This window comes from Ipomoea triloba, chromosome 4 (genome assembly GCF_003576645.1).
Source record: "Ipomoea triloba cultivar NCNSP0323 chromosome 4, ASM357664v1".
NCBI classification, from domain to species: Eukaryota; Viridiplantae; Streptophyta; class Magnoliopsida; order Solanales; family Convolvulaceae; genus Ipomoea; species Ipomoea triloba.
In genome coordinates this window covers 28,245,808-28,260,985 of record NC_044919.1, presented here as the reverse complement: position 1 = coordinate 28,260,985, position 15,178 = coordinate 28,245,808, and the positions used below count along the sequence as shown (strand labels likewise).

The 15,178-nt window shown below is 36.9% G+C and overlaps 4 protein-coding genes across 4 annotated transcripts; 2 read left to right on the top strand and 2 right to left on the bottom strand.

The window, feature by feature from the left end:
* The first annotated feature begins 687 nt into the window (after positions 1 to 687).
* LOC116016633 lies at positions 688 to 2,986 on the top strand. The gene is made up of 7 exons (XM_031256989.1): positions 688 to 1,027; positions 1,152 to 1,251; positions 1,569 to 1,664; positions 1,769 to 1,821; positions 2,216 to 2,264; positions 2,609 to 2,656; positions 2,748 to 2,986. The coding sequence occupies exons 1-7, from the start codon at positions 771 to 773 to the stop codon at positions 2,835 to 2,837; spliced, it is 693 nt and encodes a 230-aa protein (XP_031112849.1). The 5' UTR covers positions 688 to 770; the 3' UTR covers positions 2,838 to 2,986.
* A 33-nt stretch (positions 2,987 to 3,019) lies between these two features.
* Positions 3,020 to 5,278, bottom strand: LOC116016632 (probable protein phosphatase 2C 49). The gene is made up of 4 exons (XM_031256988.1): positions 4,958 to 5,278; positions 4,414 to 4,587; positions 4,097 to 4,332; positions 3,020 to 3,849 (listed from the first exon to the last, which is right to left on the bottom strand). The coding sequence occupies exons 1-4, from the start codon at positions 5,024 to 5,026 to the stop codon at positions 3,279 to 3,281; spliced, it is 1,050 nt and encodes a 349-aa protein (XP_031112848.1). The 5' UTR covers positions 5,027 to 5,278; the 3' UTR covers positions 3,020 to 3,278.
* A 2,914-nt stretch (positions 5,279 to 8,192) lies between these two features.
* Positions 8,193 to 12,590, top strand: LOC116015594 (E3 ubiquitin-protein ligase ZNF598). Its single transcript, XM_031255703.1, has 7 exons — positions 8,193 to 8,436; positions 8,708 to 9,010; positions 9,522 to 9,730; positions 9,830 to 9,878; positions 9,970 to 10,059; positions 10,196 to 10,258; positions 10,545 to 12,590. Exons 1-7 carry the CDS (start codon positions 8,269 to 8,271, stop codon positions 12,246 to 12,248), a joined length of 2,586 nt encoding a protein of 861 aa, XP_031111563.1. The 5' UTR covers positions 8,193 to 8,268; the 3' UTR covers positions 12,249 to 12,590.
* Positions 12,591 to 12,887: 297 nt separating this feature from the next.
* LOC116015593 (autophagy-related protein 8i) lies at positions 12,888 to 14,383 on the bottom strand. Its single transcript, XM_031255702.1, has 5 exons — positions 14,247 to 14,383; positions 14,093 to 14,148; positions 13,517 to 13,569; positions 13,196 to 13,314; positions 12,888 to 13,084 (listed from the first exon to the last, which is right to left on the bottom strand). Exons 1-5 carry the CDS (start codon positions 14,290 to 14,292, stop codon positions 12,981 to 12,983), a joined length of 378 nt encoding a protein of 125 aa, XP_031111562.1. The 5' UTR covers positions 14,293 to 14,383; the 3' UTR covers positions 12,888 to 12,980.
* Between the last annotated feature and the right edge of the window lie 795 nt (positions 14,384 to 15,178).

Sequence of the window (15,178 nt, the reverse complement as noted above, 5' to 3'; positions counted from 1 at the left end):
CAAAAAATAATAATAATAATTCTTTCAAAATAATAATAACAACAATAATAATAATGTTTTCAAAAAACAATAATAATAATAATAATTCTTTCAATTTTTTTTAAACAAAGACAAATGTTATGTGAGGAGGGGCAAAATTGTCTTTACACCAACAAATTGTCCCTCCTTTCCACCGAATTGCACCCCATGAATTGCAATTCATCATGTGGAGGGAATTGCAATTCCACAAACCAAACAATGTAGTTTGGGAATTCACTGAATTGCAATTCATCCCAAACTACATTCAACCAAACAGGTCATAAGTGTTGTCACCATATGTCGCAGGAACAAAATGACAATTTACTGAAAACAAAATGTCCACCGTTGATGTTGTTGTTGTCATTGTTGTTAAAATTAAAATGTTAGAAAATATTATGTTATTATTAGTAAGTAAATAATAATAATAATAATAATTTAACGAATTTTCTCGTTACCAAAATTTGTACATAAATAAAAAATTAAAAAGGTAAAGATGCTAAAAATGAATAAATCAAAGTGTTCAAGTTTATTAATGCAATATCTTCTTTCAATTTTTATTTTTTTTTGCAATATCTAACAATTAAAAATCCTGATTGGTTGGATCATATGACGTGTCATCTCTGTTTTCATCCTAGCCGTCCAAACTCAAAATCAGAAAAGGAGCAATAGACCAGAGCTTTGACGTGGCTTAAGCTCGCCTATCGTCAGCTGTCGGCCGTTAACCCAACTGATAACTTCTCCACCGCGCCGGAATGTCTGCAACGTCAGCTGTCGTACCTGTTCCGGCTCCCGCCGCTGTCTCGCTAAACCGCCTTGTTAATCTCCATCAAACTCCCGTTCCGTTATTCACTCATTGCCCTTGCCCACGAAAGTCAGCTGCAATTTCGTCTTCATTTATCAGCAGATACAGCAACCATGGCTTCCTCTCCCGGAAGGTTTCTCACACCTCGCTCTCAGGCCTCAGAATTAAACCCCTCTTATCTCCTGTCATGGAATGGCAAGATTGCACGTAAATTTCTCCCTTTGTTATCTACCTTGGAGTATATTTCTTTTTCCCTGAATTGTCCTTGGGATTATAAAATCTGCGTTCACGGAGTCTGATTTTTTAACGCTAATTGATCTGATAATTGCAGGGTGAAGATGGACATAGATGTGCCCACTTCAATTGCTTATAAATGCTATGCTGATCGCGAAGCCATTCCTCAGTGGATGCCTTTTATTTCATCTGTTAAGGTGCGCGCTAGAATATCATGTATTCATTCGATTCTTTAGCTGCTTTAGTGATATCAAGATGCCACTCGACTAATTAATTGCTCGGTATTAGTTATAACAAAGTTTGATTATACAACTTCTTGAGACTTAGGTTTTTCTGTTTGTAAGAATTCCTACTCTCTATCTTAAAGCTTTGATTTTTATAGATCTTATTGATCAAATTAAATTGAAGTGCAGTTATATATATATATATATATATATATTAGTTAGAACACCACATCACCCATCATCCTTTGGAATTTTCCACTAAGGGAACTTGATTTAGATTCTACTGTCAGATTTTGGAGGACAAGCCTGACCTATCTCGATGGTCTCTCAAGTATAAAGCATTTGGACAGGATATTGAATTCTCATGGCTTGCCCGTAATATGCAAGTAAGGCTGCCTTCAATTAGCTCCTTCTTGTTCTCCCATTAACTTTTTATTATCTATATGCACATTGTTATGCTGCCATTCATGTTGATTCTGTTCTTGAGCAGCCTATTCCAAACCAGAAGATTCACTGGAGATCTCTCGAAGGGCTTCCTAATAGGTACTGAATGTTATGTGGTCAACTTTTCTGATGTTAAATATTTTGTCTCTTTTAAGCGTTTGGTGCTCTTGAAGGAGCTTTTAGAGCTGGCGTTTTTATAATCTTTATTTGATAGACTTTTGCTTTTTGCAAAACAAAAATGAGGGAAGTTAAGAAGATTGTATCAGGCCGTTGCCTCTGCAAGTTAACTTAACTTTACAGTTTACACACTTTCTTAGTATGGAATAATGATTTTCTGGACTATTCTCCAGCTCAAGTAGAGACAAAGAGATAGGAAGTGATCCATAATTTAGTACACATGCTTCATTGATTTAACAAATGTGATTAGATAGTTCATGATTTTGCTATGAACTGTCTACTTTCAGTTGATACCATATTCTTTTGTATATGACAGAGGAGCTGTTCGATTTTACCCTAAAGGTGCTTCATCATGTACTGTTGAAGTAAGTTGTTTTTTTTTTTTTTTTTTTTTTAAACAAAAGATTATGTTCAGAGTTTCATTGGCTTCTGTTTTTTACTCTAAAAGGAAAATTATGACTGCAAATTTTCTCTCACTGGAAACATATACGGAGTATTCAAGTAGTGGTCAAGGGGAATATATGTTTGCAAGGAGCAAATATATAAAGAAAGGTTTTTTAGACAGTGATTTATTATAGCCAATAATAATAATACCATATTAGGGATGATCTTGTGTCCTAAATTAGTGCAAATTTTGGTCATTATTGAAAAGATGTGCCGACTACAAACCAGACGAGTTATATTCTCATTCTGTTTTTTGTTATTTCAGCTAACAGTTTCATATGAAGTTCCTCCATTGCTGACTCCAGTGGCATCAGTAAGGATTCCAAACTTTTATTTAACATGAACTATGTTCCATTTGAAAGAGAGAGGATGGAGATGAAAGGTTTTTGTATTCGTTTGTCCAGGCATTGCAACCTTTCCTTGAAAGCTTACTGGTCCGCGGGTTGGAACGGTTTGCAAAATTTGCCAAAGGTCACGCAGCTGCGCAGCAATAAGATGTGTAACTTTTGTTGGCTGGAACATTAAATATGCACACATTTAATGTAATATACACACACTGTGATGCGAATTCAGCTTCAGCAGTTGCTGAGGTTGCTCCACTGTTCATTTTTTACGAATAATTATGTCACATTACATGTGTAAATAAATACGAGAACAGCTCAACCAACACAAGAGATACCTAAAGGACCAGAATGTTAATTGTATGTATCTTATTATGTACTGTACATCAAAAGAAATGGGTATCTAAGCCCTACCCCCATAGCCAAAAATACTACAGGAATTGAATTATTACACAACCAATTCAGATGTATACACTCCTACTCCTCCTCCAAGTCCAAGTAGAGGCACATCACCTAACAAAATTGCTACTTGCAAACAGCTTTGCCCTCCCCAATGGAGGAATAATAAGGGCAATATTTGAAATTTGTCTACACTCAGCTGCTGCCATTCCCATTTAGCAAGCTTCGTAGGCTGCCTATGGCTTCCGCAGATAAGTTGCAGCACCTTAATCTTCGGTTGCGGGTTGGGGATGGCTCGGGATGATCAAAGGACGTAAAACAGACAATTATCACTGTTAGATTATCAAATGTGTTTAAGCGGAGGGCCTCCATGACAAGGTCCTTTGCACACTGTTCAGGGTCATCATGCCTTCTCAGCCCTCGGCGCACGAGACTAACTGCTTGTTGACTTGACATAACATCCCAGATCCCATCACAACCAATTATGAGGAATTCGTCATCCTCAGTCAGAACAATTTGTCTCAATTCAGGCTCTGCAATTAGAGGAGATGGAGATCCACGAGGCAGTTTCATGTCCCAGTCCCCTAACGCCCGAGTCACTGATAGAACACCGTTGAGATAACCATCATCAATAAATGCACCCAACTCTTCAACCCGCCTTCTCTCTAATGCATAATTCGGTCTGTGGTCTTGAGACATATCAAATGCCTCTCCTTTCCGGCAAAGAACTGCTCTACAATCTCCCGCATTGGCTACCATTAAAAGCCTGGAAAGGATCAAATATTCAGGCACAGGGAACAAAACATAATTTGCCAACCACAACATGTCTAGTTCTACTACCAAATTTTATGACCAGACTTCCTAAAGTGATTTTCAAAAAATCAAAATATGGATCTGACTATTAAGTTGAAAGCAAAAATCCTTTACATGAAAATGAAATTAAACCAAGATAAGGAAATAATTATTTTCTCCACAATTCATTTTAGATGCTTGCAAAAGGCATTGCACCTTACCTTCCTAATACAACAGCTGCCAGTGCAGTTGTTCCTGAAGAACTGCTAACATTACACTCATCAGCCAGAGCAAGATCTGCAAGCAGAAATCCTTTGCGCAGACTATTCTCAACCTCTCCTAAGAAAGCATCATTAACTTCAGAAGTCTGGGGGAAGTTAGCATCTTTAAAAAAAAATCTAATGACATTTTTCCGGACGTAAGCAGCTGCTTCAGGTCCTCCATGACCATCAAATATCTGCAGTGATAAGCCCACCGTATTAAATCACTACTAAATGATCAAGAATGGGGGGATAGCTAGGGAAGAAATAACAATTACCCCATAGAAAGCGCTAGGTTTTGGAAATGTGAAAAGTGACCCCAGATGTGTAGATAAATCATCTATCTTTATATGCTCATCTTCCATGTATCTGCGTGGCCCAATATCAGCAAAACTACCAGACCGGATGCTGGGAACAAATTGCAAAACAGCAGAGCCCTGGGGTTTAGCATCCTGACAAATTAAAGACATGAGCTTGTGTCAATTTCGCAGTAATTCAGAGGTGCCATGGTAAGAGCATTTCATAGATCGGGAGCGCATAATGATAATGATAAGAAAAATGAAAGAAAAAGGCTCTAAGCTCGTGATACTCTTGTTATAGCCGGTGCCTTTTTCTCCTTCCTTCTTGTGTGTAGTATAACCATAAAAGCATCTTTAACCAAATCGTTGCAAGTATTTAAGGGTCGGTACACAGTAGATTTCAAGATCCAAGCAGGTTGTAGAGAATGGGATGCAAATAAACAAGTATTTCAGAGTTGCTACTTTTACCCGCATACTTTATTTCTCCAGCAACGAGGAAAATTCAGCAAATAAAAAGACATACCAGGCCAGAAGAGGGGACATCCAAGGGAGGGAGGCTCTTTTGGACTATAATCTCGGCTTCAGCTCCCATCTTCTTCTTCTTTGATTTACTTATTTGTGTTTTCTGAGTTGAGTCTTTTTGTTCCTGGAAAGAATTGAATCAACTGCAGCTGCTGCTTTATTAATTTTCTCTTGGCTCCGATGAAGGCAACCAAACTTTTCCTTGACGCAAACGGAATCTTCTTCTTAATAGACGAAAGAAAAGGAGGAAGACGACGACGATGACGATTTCTGGAACTTTCTTTGTTTTCAAAAGCGAACCAAACTGAATAAAAGAGTGGTTGGGTTGGAGTTGGAGTTGCATATATACAGTATACAGGCCGACGTATCTGGTCGTGGGTTCACACGCTAAGCTACTGCGTTGAAAATATGGACACGCAACGCAACGCAACCTCTCCCCTCCCCGTGTACGGTCGAGTTGGATTTAGTCCGTCCAGACAATTTTAAAAATAAATATATCCCTATAGACCAAAGTTGTACTCGGATTTGATTATTATTGTAATTGTTATACGTAATGAATGATGATGATGCAGTGCTATTTGATTCGCCATCACACAATTGTTAATTCAAAGAAGCTTCCAATTCCAAGAGATGTTGGTCCAATTCTGCACTCTGCTTTGGCCTTTGACCCTGTCTTCTCTTTCACTTTTACTCCTCCCTGGGGTGGTTGACTTTTGCTAAATGTCATCAAATATTGATCACCTAAATCATGGCAATATTGTAAATACGGAGTATGAAAAAGCTCCACGTTATAAATTGTTCCATGAAAACAAACCAATTTTTTTTTTTTTTTTTTAAAATCTAGTATCTAAAAGGCTTGTTTGGTTGGACGTAGTTTGGGAAGCAATTCATTGAATTGCAATTCAGTGAATTCCCAAACTACAGTGTTTGAAATTCTTTTCGTTCATACTGCACCGATTGTAGATTACTGCGGTCTGTTGGGTTGAGCGACTATTTCTAACATGCAAGCATATGGTACACCCCTTGTAATGGGAGGGGTTGAGACCTATCTCTTAATCTCCCGGGTAAAATCTCACAAATTGTTGACATCTATTTGACTTTTAATTTGTGGAACTCAAGGTTGCAAAAATCGCTAGGCGCCCTCTAGTCGCCTAGTTTTTTTTTTTTTTTTTAAATTAAAAATATATATATTTTAAGTGTTAATAATTGTAAAGTGTTTAATATTGTAAGTCTTTACACTTTAATATTTAAATAGTTAATACTTATTAATTTATTATTTATTATTTATTAGTGCATTACGTATTAGTTTAATTTAGTTATTACTTATTATTTTATTAAGTTATTACTTATTAAACTATTAGAGTATTAGTTAATACATTATAACATTAATAGTTTAAATGTTTAAGCTTTAAAATTATATATATATATATATATATATATATATATATATATATATAAATAAAAGAAGAAGCCGGCTGGTGGCCTAGGCGGCCCAGGTGCCCGGCCGGTGGGCTAGGCGACCTAGGCGCCGCCTAGTCGGTCGGCGGGCTAGGCGGTGCCTAGGCGCCCGGCCGCAGAGGAGGCCGATTTTGGCCTTCCTCGACGCAGCCGGGTGTCGCCTAGCGCCTAGGCGCGATGTTGTTTTGCAACACTGGTAGAGCTATAAGGCAGGTTGGGGTGATCCAACTTTTGCCCGCAACAGCGCTGGATGCCTAACTAATTGAAGTAACCTAGGCGAGCTAGCTTCACATTGGATGCAACAGAGATTGCCTATCAGTTCTAGAGTGATTATTTCTAACGTGGCAAGCATATGGTACACCCCTTGTAATGGGAGGGGTTGAGACCTATCTCTTAATCTCCCAGGTAAAATCTCACAAATTGTTGACATCTATTCGACTTTTAATTCGTGGAGCTCAAGGTTGCAAAAATCGCTAGGCGCCTAGTTTTTTTTTTTTTTTTTTTTTTGAAAAAAAAAATTTAAAAATATTTTAAGTGTTAATAATTGTAAAGTGTTTAATATTGTAAGTCTTTACACTTTAATATTTAAATAGTTAATACTTATTAAGTTATTATTTATTATTTATTAATTATTAGTGCATTACGTATTAGTCTAATTTAGTTATTACTTATTATTTAATTATTTTATTAAGTTATTAGTTATTAGACTAATTAATACATTATAACATTAATAGTTTAAATGTTAAAGATTTAAAAAAATAAAAAAAATAAACCAGCTGGTGTCCTAGGCAGCCCAGGCGCCGCCTAGCGCCTAGACGCGATTCTTGCAACATTGGTGGAGCTATAAGGCAAGTCGGGGTGATCCAACTTTTGCCCGCAACAGCATTGGATGCTTAACTAATTGAAGTAACCTAGGCGAGCTAGCTTCACAGTGGATGCAACAGAGATTGCCTACCAGTTCTAGAGCGATTATTTCTAACGTGGCAAGCATATGATACACCCCTTGTAATGGGAGGGGTTGAGACCTATCTCTTATTCTCCCGGATAAAATCTCACAAAGTGTTGACATCTATCCGACTTTTAATTTGTGGAGCTGTAAGGCAGGTCGGAGGTGATCCAACTATTGCTCGCAACAACAATGGATGCCTAACTAATTGAAGTAACCTAGGCGACCTAGCTTCACAGTGGATGCAACAGAGATTGCTTTCCAGTTATAGAGCACACTCTCCCACTAGGATTTAGAATTATATGGGGGAGGAAGGGAGGGGAGGGGGAGACAAGTTAGAAAAGAAATGCGATTTAATTATTATGGTACTTTGGTTAGATTACAAAAATCTAAAACTGATCAAGAAGACGGACAATGATAAAAAAGAGTGGCTTGAATAAATGTTGTAATCCAGATATGCTACCATTCATTCGAAAGCTGTGCATCATTCATTCATAGGATAAAAAATGCAGGATGCAAACAACCATTTTTTGTTCAGCTTAATAGTAGTGCATACAGGCATCAATGATGGAGTGGTTGGAAAAAAAAGAAGAAAGAGTAAAGGGAAAGAGGGAGAAAACAAAAATAATGGTAAATATGTAATTTCTTTAAAATTTGAGGGTAATTTAAAACAAAAAAAAAAGTTCAAAAGTTAGATAAAAAAATTGCAGCCACATGATTAGAGATCAACGGCTAGATAGGAGTGCCATTTTTCAGGGGCAATTGGTATTTGGTTAACTCCCAAATCTATATAACTATATAAGTATGATAGGGGAAAAGTATCGGAGATTAGAAACCCTAGTGTAAAAAGTCATCAAAACGCCAATCTTGGGGAAAAGTTTGTAATTGAGCTCAGATCGTCGAAGGCTATGGACGATACTTGTGCAGTGTGCGCGGAAACCCTAGAATGGGTTGCATATGGTGCCTGTGGTCACAAGGATGTGTGCTCTACTTGTGTTGCTCGTTTACGATTCATCTGCGACGATCGACGATGTTGTATTTGTAAGACCGAAAACAGTATTGTCTTCGTTACCAAGGTTCCTACCCTTAATCATCCTGTTTTTTTTTTTTTCATCGTAAATTTTGAATTTAAAAATTTGATGCCGTTCTTGTTTCAAAAATAAAAAATAAAAATTGATGCCGTTACGGATGCACTGGATTTGTGAAATTCTTCTCCCAAAAGGTTGAATCCTGACATTCTGACTGAATAGCTGCGTATCATTTATTCTGATAAACTAAAACTAGTTGTATTTTACCTAACATTAGCTGTGGTGAATGTTGTTCTAATGGCCCTCTTTTCTCCTGCAGGCTATGGGAGACTATACCCGTATCATAAGCGACTTTGCAGTTTTTCCACCTGAACCAAAAGAGGGTCGAGCAGGGTCATATTGGTATCATGAAGGCATTCAAGCTTTCTTCGATGATTCTGATCACTATAAGATGATCAGAGCCATGTGCAGGCTATCATGTAGTGTGTGTGATAGGATGGAGGAGCAATCTGGAGAAGGCCCTAAAAGAAGGGGGAAGTTCAGGAACATTGAGCAGTTGAAGGGTCATCTGTTTCACCAACATAGACTGTTAATGTGCAGTTTGTGCTTGGAAGGACGTAAGGTGATATTTGCATCACGTGTCTATTTCTTTTTCCTTTTTGATTTTGCATACTGGAAAGAGCATCATAATTCATACATAAGGGTGGAAAGAAACACACATGTACTTGCTCTCTTTTAGGACTATCTGAGAAACTTGTGAACTTAAAACATGAAATTTGAACATCAAGGATTTGTTTGAGGAGTCATTGTTGGAATGCTTACTCTCACTGAATATTAAGGAGGAATAATATTTGGTCAAATCAATTTGGACCAACTAAGGTGTTTGCAACTTTTTTAGAGTCAGACCACTTATCTCGTGTTTTCTTTAATGAAGCTTTAATTTCCAAGAACTTTAATTAGCTTTATTGTTTAAATGCTAGCAAAGTGATATTGTTCACTTTATTGCAAATGAACTTCATATTTTGCATTGTAACTTAAGTAGAAGATTTAGTTAAGACATTTGTGCTGTCATTGTAAGTTGAGCTTATTTGTTTTATCATATGGACTGACAAGTTCATTATCTGTTGTGATAGGTATTTATTTGTGAGCAAAAACTCTATACTAGAGCACAGCTAAATCAACATATAAATAGTGGAGACTCTGAGGTTGATGGAACTGAGAGTGAGAGAGGTGGCTTCATGGGGCATCCTATGTGTGAATTCTGCAGAACACCTTTTTATGGGGATAATGAGCTGTATTCACACATGTCCACTGAACACTATACTTGTCATATCTGCCAAAGGTAATGTATAAATATGATAATTCAGTCATTACCATCACAGGTAATGCAAGTATACCAAATATAACTTATCAATGTTCCTTATTTTGCTAATTCTTGTAGGCAGAACCCTGGACAATACGAGTACTACAAAAATTACGATGATTTGGAGGTCAGAATTTTCTGTTTCACATATGATATTGTATTCTCTGTGAGCAATTTGAAGGTGAAGCTATCTAATATGAGTATATCTTCCTTTGCAGATGCATTTCCGTGGTAGTCACTTTTTATGTGAGGATGAGTCTTGCCTATCAAAAAAGTTTATTGTCTTTCAATCTGAAGCTGAATTGAAGGTTAGCATTATTGTGTTCATAACTGGGCTGTGTCATGCTCTTTTCCTGATACTTCCTATTTTTTGCTTGGATAGAGAGGATATGTGTAATTTTATAGGTTGCAATTAATGACATAGTTTTTCCAATTAAATTTCAGAGGCACAATGCTTTAGAGCATGGAGGTCGTATGTCTCGTTCCAAACGTAATGCTGCACTTCAGGTATTATTAATATCAATCCTTGGCTGGTCCTAAATAAAGAAATTCAGGTGCATGCTCGCTCTGAATCACATTTTGTGGCTGCTGGGGGGGGGGGGGGGGGTGTTGTTGTTGTTGCTGCTGCTGCTGCTAATCTGCCCACACCCACTAAGGGACAAAATAAACAAAACTAAAATAAAATTATAAAAAAGAAAATGTATATTTTTCAAGTGTCTTTTAGCTGTTACATGATCTATATTATTATTAATGTTTTAATAGTTTGTCAGTTATCATTTTTATATCTGCACAGTTACCTACAAGTTTTCGGTATCGGCGGAGTAATGATCAAGATGGTCGACGAGGAAGGGGACGCACATTCAGGCGTGATTCCTCTGATGCTGAATTATCCATGGCCATTCAAGCCAGTTTGGAGATGGCTAATTCAGATAGGAGATTACAAGATGCATCATCTTCTAGTGCTAGAGTTGTACCCGATCAAGCAGAAACAAGTGATTTTGACCCACTTGTTCCGCCATTTGAATTGTCAACTAATACAGATTCTGTATTGCCATCAAGATACCGCCAAGCCTTATCACAGAGTTCAAGAAACGCCCCACTGGAAGATTCCTCATTTCCTCCTCTTCCTATGGCTCCTGGAGGTAGTCTTGAAAAGTCTGGTTTACCTATGAACACTATGGCTGCTCATCTCCGTCAAGAAAACAAAAAATCTGCTCTTGGCAAGCCTGCAGCAAACCGGACATCTACACAACATGCAACTACCCAACGTAATTCTTGGCCTGTGTTAAGTAGTGCTTCAGGGTCAGCATCTAGTTTTGGTAGTAAGCAAGCAACTGAGAATGTTTCTGCACCTGCAATCAGCCATCAACATGCTTGGCCTTCAGTAAATAGTGCTCAATCAACTTCTGTCCGAAGTAAACAGTCAATTGTTAAGGGCCCTACATCGTCTGGCAATCAAAGTTCCAGCCAAAGTAGATCTGTTTCTGTTCAAGAAATAACTGCTACTGATTCTTTCAGTTCAATGAGAAATCAGACTAGTAGCAATGGAATAAACCACTCCACATCAGTCCCAAATCGTGTTGAGAATGGATCTTTTGATTCGTCTTCATCTGTCTTTCCTCCTGTTTCAGTGCACAAGTTGCCTGGACATGCACAGGCTACAGAGGATGTAAAAGATGTCCATACTGCAAACAAATCTTTGGTTGGAAGGATACAAGCTGCCCTGGATTTTGATCAAGATAAGTATGCTGCATTTAAGAACATATCAGCAGAATATCGTAATGGTGTAATTGATGCAGTGTCATATCTAGCATATGTTGACGAGTTTGGTTTGTCAAATCTGGTTCCTGAGTTGGCTAGACTTTGTCCTGATTCAAAGAAACAGAAAGAGCTGATTGAGACCTATAATACTAACTTGGGGAGCTTTGTTCCGGAACAGAATGGTCGGAGAAGTGAGAGCCCATTGAAAGGCAGTAATGGCTTTAATAAAGGTAAAGGTAAAGGTAAAGGTAAAGAGATGTCCATTGATGCCGGAGAGAAGAGATCAAAGGAAAAGTTAGCGGATGATATCATAAACACTGCAAAGAAACTACAGTCAAGCATCAAGCTTTCAGAAGAAGAGGTAGAAGTATTATCAAAGGATGGTTATCGCGGTACTAAAGGAAAATCAAAAGTGATAGATGATGCATCAGGAGTATCGAATGCATGTTCTAAACCTTTATCGGTGAAGACTCAGAATGACTCATTATCAGACGGTGGGGTTTGTCAAAATCTAGGTGATGGTGATAGAAGAAAGCAAAAAAAGAAAACATCAAAATTCATTAGAGTACGCCTAGGTGATGGATCTGCTGAAGCACTACTGAATCTAAGGACTCCAAATCCTGGAGATACTGATTTTAAAGATCCATCATCAGATGGACATAGTAGTAGTGGAAGTTTACCTGTGCAGGGTGTTTGGCGAAGTGGTGGAGTGCAGAGACTGTTCAAGGGGGCCTAATAATTGGTACGATGCATGGAAGTGGAAGCAGTTAATTGGTTGTGGGTTTTCAGAAATGTTCACTTGATTTTAATTGTGATGGGAAAACAACTTGTTCATGGAGAGGGGTTGGGGGGGGGGGGTTGTCTTTTGCCTGTGTTTCTATTATTGTGCTTAGATTAGTTGGTTTCAACTCAACCATGATTGTGCTTTGCAATTTCTTTTCAAATCCCATCTTTTGGTGGCGCAATACATGTTGATTTTGCTGAATTGTATATGGGAACCCAAGAACGTACCAAATATACAAATAAGGGAACTGGTGATATTGGTTTTTGATATGAGAACAACCTAGATAAAGTAGTTGCTCTGTTCTTTTCTTTTTTCGTTTAACCCTTGGCTTTTAGTTTTTTTATAGGATTGGTACGAGAGAGATGCCTCAGATCATTCGTTGCATTTATGCGCTATGCTTGGCAATTGGGATGAGTTAAAGAAAGGTGCTATGCTTTCCATTCATAAGAGGATAGGCATTTGTTTGTTAGAACCATACAATCACACCAAGTTCCTTGACACAAATTCATTATTATTATAACAAATATATATATATATATATATATATATATATATATATATATATATATATATATATATATTGCACACGACTTTAAAGAATGTACATAATTCCAATGAGGTCACCACAGTTCACTTAGCATAAACATGTCAATAAAGTTATATGTAAAACGTGAGTGACGCAACTTAATTGGGAGCTATAGCACCAAAGGTTTTCTCGCTGCTGTAGCACATGTACAAGAACCCATCTTCATCCTTAAATGATTCGTACACAGAATCCATCACCGCCGCTGCAAAAACATGCATAATAATACTAAATGAGATGAGTACGTGTATAATAAAATCAGTTGAGGGCAGGCTAAGATATAGTCCATGAATCAAATATTAAACTACTACTGTACATGTTTGAGGCAAGGTGTTCTCCACAAATACAAACAGAGCCTTCCCGGGAGCCAGATGAAGGCGAACACTCAAGATGTGGATAAACTGTCCGATAGACATGTCTCGGGGTACAAGGTATCTGCCACCACAGAGAGAAGCATCAATAACTAATTGACGAGGTTCAATCATCTCTTGTTGGAAAATGGCATAATGATAAGCCTAAATGTCAGGTTTCCCAAATTCAAGAACCAGTATTATTAGAAACTAAACCAATTATTTATTATGCTATAAGATTTGAATTCAGGAACCAGCATTAGAAATTCAAAAGACTGCTAGTTTACTTCTTCTTCTCCATCTCGGGGAGATCGGTTTTTGAATATCTTTCAACCACAACCTGCAACAAGATGAAAAAAAATAAAATAAAATCATAACATGAGATGTCATTGAGCTCTTCAAAAGAAAACCTATTGCTTCTGACACAAAACACCAGCAATTTGGGAACCACTTCAATAAGTCACATCCTGACACAAATTTTGGCTGTGAGGATTCAAGATTGCATCTCCCCACTAACGAAAACAGTACAATGCTGTATTTACTCAAGATTAGAAATTATTCAAAAATTCAATCATTACAAGAAAGGAGCATAATAAAGTTGCAGTCTTTAACAGAGCGATAACACCACAGATAATAATTAGTATAATTGCCATAGTTATTGTATAGTTGTCGTTTGCTGAAGTTCAATTGCTGAGATTATAGATACAATAATCCATTAACTTCATCTTTAATATCTATGCAAACAAAACTGAGCTCTTCTAAACCTAAAATCCACAGATTTGACTGTTTATTATTCACAACCCAATACACGGAGCAAAAACAATATGGATGGGATGAGAAGGAGAAGGAGAAGGAGAACGCACAGGCAAACGATCGGGATATTTAGCAATCATATCTTGGGATTCCTGGAGTCTTTCCTCTGCAATTGATGGAAAGCAAGGATGTAAACAAAAAAAAAATTAACAAGGAAATATTAAATAATAAGGGAAGGAAAAAAGAAGAGAGAGGGCAAAGAACCCAGAGAGAATTGTTGCTTAAAGGATGAAGTTTTGTCTTTCCCCATCTTCTTCTTCAGCTGTCCAACTGAAGGACGAAATCCGGAAGAGGTATATATGGGTTGGATCTGGTTGACCGATAAGAAGTAGATACCAATTTAACGTAACGTGTTCAGTTCAATTAATGTACAATTCTTATCGATCAGAATTTACAGTGCACCATGGGCTCTTGTGCATGTATATGTATCTTATATTGTGAGTTTTTTTGTGTTTTAGAAATTTTGTATCTTAATTTTATTATTTAAATAAATTAGTAATTGTGTTATGAATTTATGTGCCTATCAACACAAATTATGTAACTAAATCTTGAAAGATATATAAATATATAATATGTGTATATATTGTGCGTTGTGATTTTTTGTGTCTTGCGTTATAAAATGTTGTACTTTACAAGTATTAATTATGCATCTCGTTGTTTTGATCCAGGGTCCATAATGCTATGTGGGCCCTGATCCATAATATAAATTACCAATTAATTTATGGGGCAATTGTTCATTTCCACCCCTTCAATTTTAGCAACATTAATTTCAACTTTTGATATTTAGCTTTTGCTTTATTTCAACTCTAACAAAAAACTTCTCCTTTTTTGGGTTTAAATCCAAAATGTTATCAAACTACAAAGTTTTGTAAATATTTTATAAATTAACAACATTTTAAGCCTATTAGATTAACAATAAAACATTTTTAAAGTTAAAAATTAAAATGAAAATAACAAATTATTTTAATTTGCTGCAAACTAAGGAAGTCCAAGTTCAATTCGTGTGCGTAAATTTTAATATTTGGCTTGGCATGAAAACTCCAATGGTAGCGTAATTATGAGATCGACATACAACTATGATCAAACAAAAGTAGAAAAAATTTCACTTTATTAGATAGAGATATGAATTAATGATA

Coding starts and splice junctions, on each gene's coding strand:
- LOC116016633 (XM_031256989.1), top strand. CDS start 771: ATGTCTGCAACGTCAGCTGTCGTACCTGTTCCGGCTCCCGCCGCTGTC. Junction 1,822..2,215: donor CTCGAAGGGCTTCCTAATAG/GTACTGAATGTT, acceptor TGTATATGACAG/AGGAGCTGTTCGATTTTACC. Junction 2,657..2,747: donor TGCTGACTCCAGTGGCATCA/GTAAGGATTCCA, acceptor TCGTTTGTCCAG/GCATTGCAACCTTTCCTTGA.
- LOC116016632 (XM_031256988.1), bottom strand. CDS start 5,026: ATGGGAGCTGAAGCCGAGATTATAGTCCAAAAGAGCCTCCCTCCCTTG. Junction 4,588..4,957: donor ATGTCCCCTCTTCTGGCCTG/GTATGTCTTTTT, acceptor TTAATTTGTCAG/GATGCTAAACCCCAGGGCTC. Junction 3,850..4,096: donor GCAGCTGTTGTATTAGGAAG/GTAAGGTGCAAT, acceptor GATCCTTTCCAG/GCTTTTAATGGTAGCCAATG.
- LOC116015594 (XM_031255703.1), top strand. CDS start 8,269: ATGGACGATACTTGTGCAGTGTGCGCGGAAACCCTAGAATGGGTTGCA. Junction 10,060..10,195: donor AATCTGAAGCTGAATTGAAG/GTTAGCATTATT, acceptor ATTAAATTTCAG/AGGCACAATGCTTTAGAGCA. Junction 10,259..10,544: donor AACGTAATGCTGCACTTCAG/GTATTATTAATA, acceptor ATATCTGCACAG/TTACCTACAAGTTTTCGGTA.
- LOC116015593 (XM_031255702.1), bottom strand. CDS start 14,292: ATGGGGAAAGACAAAACTTCATCCTTTAAGCAACAATTCTCTCTGG. Junction 14,149..14,246: donor TAAGCAACAATTCTCTCTGG/GTTCTTTGCCCT, acceptor CATCAATTGCAG/AGGAAAGACTCCAGGAATCC. Junction 13,315..13,516: donor CCCGAGATGGAGAAGAAGAA/GTAAACTAGCAG, acceptor CTGTGGTGGCAG/ATACCTTGTACCCCGAGACA.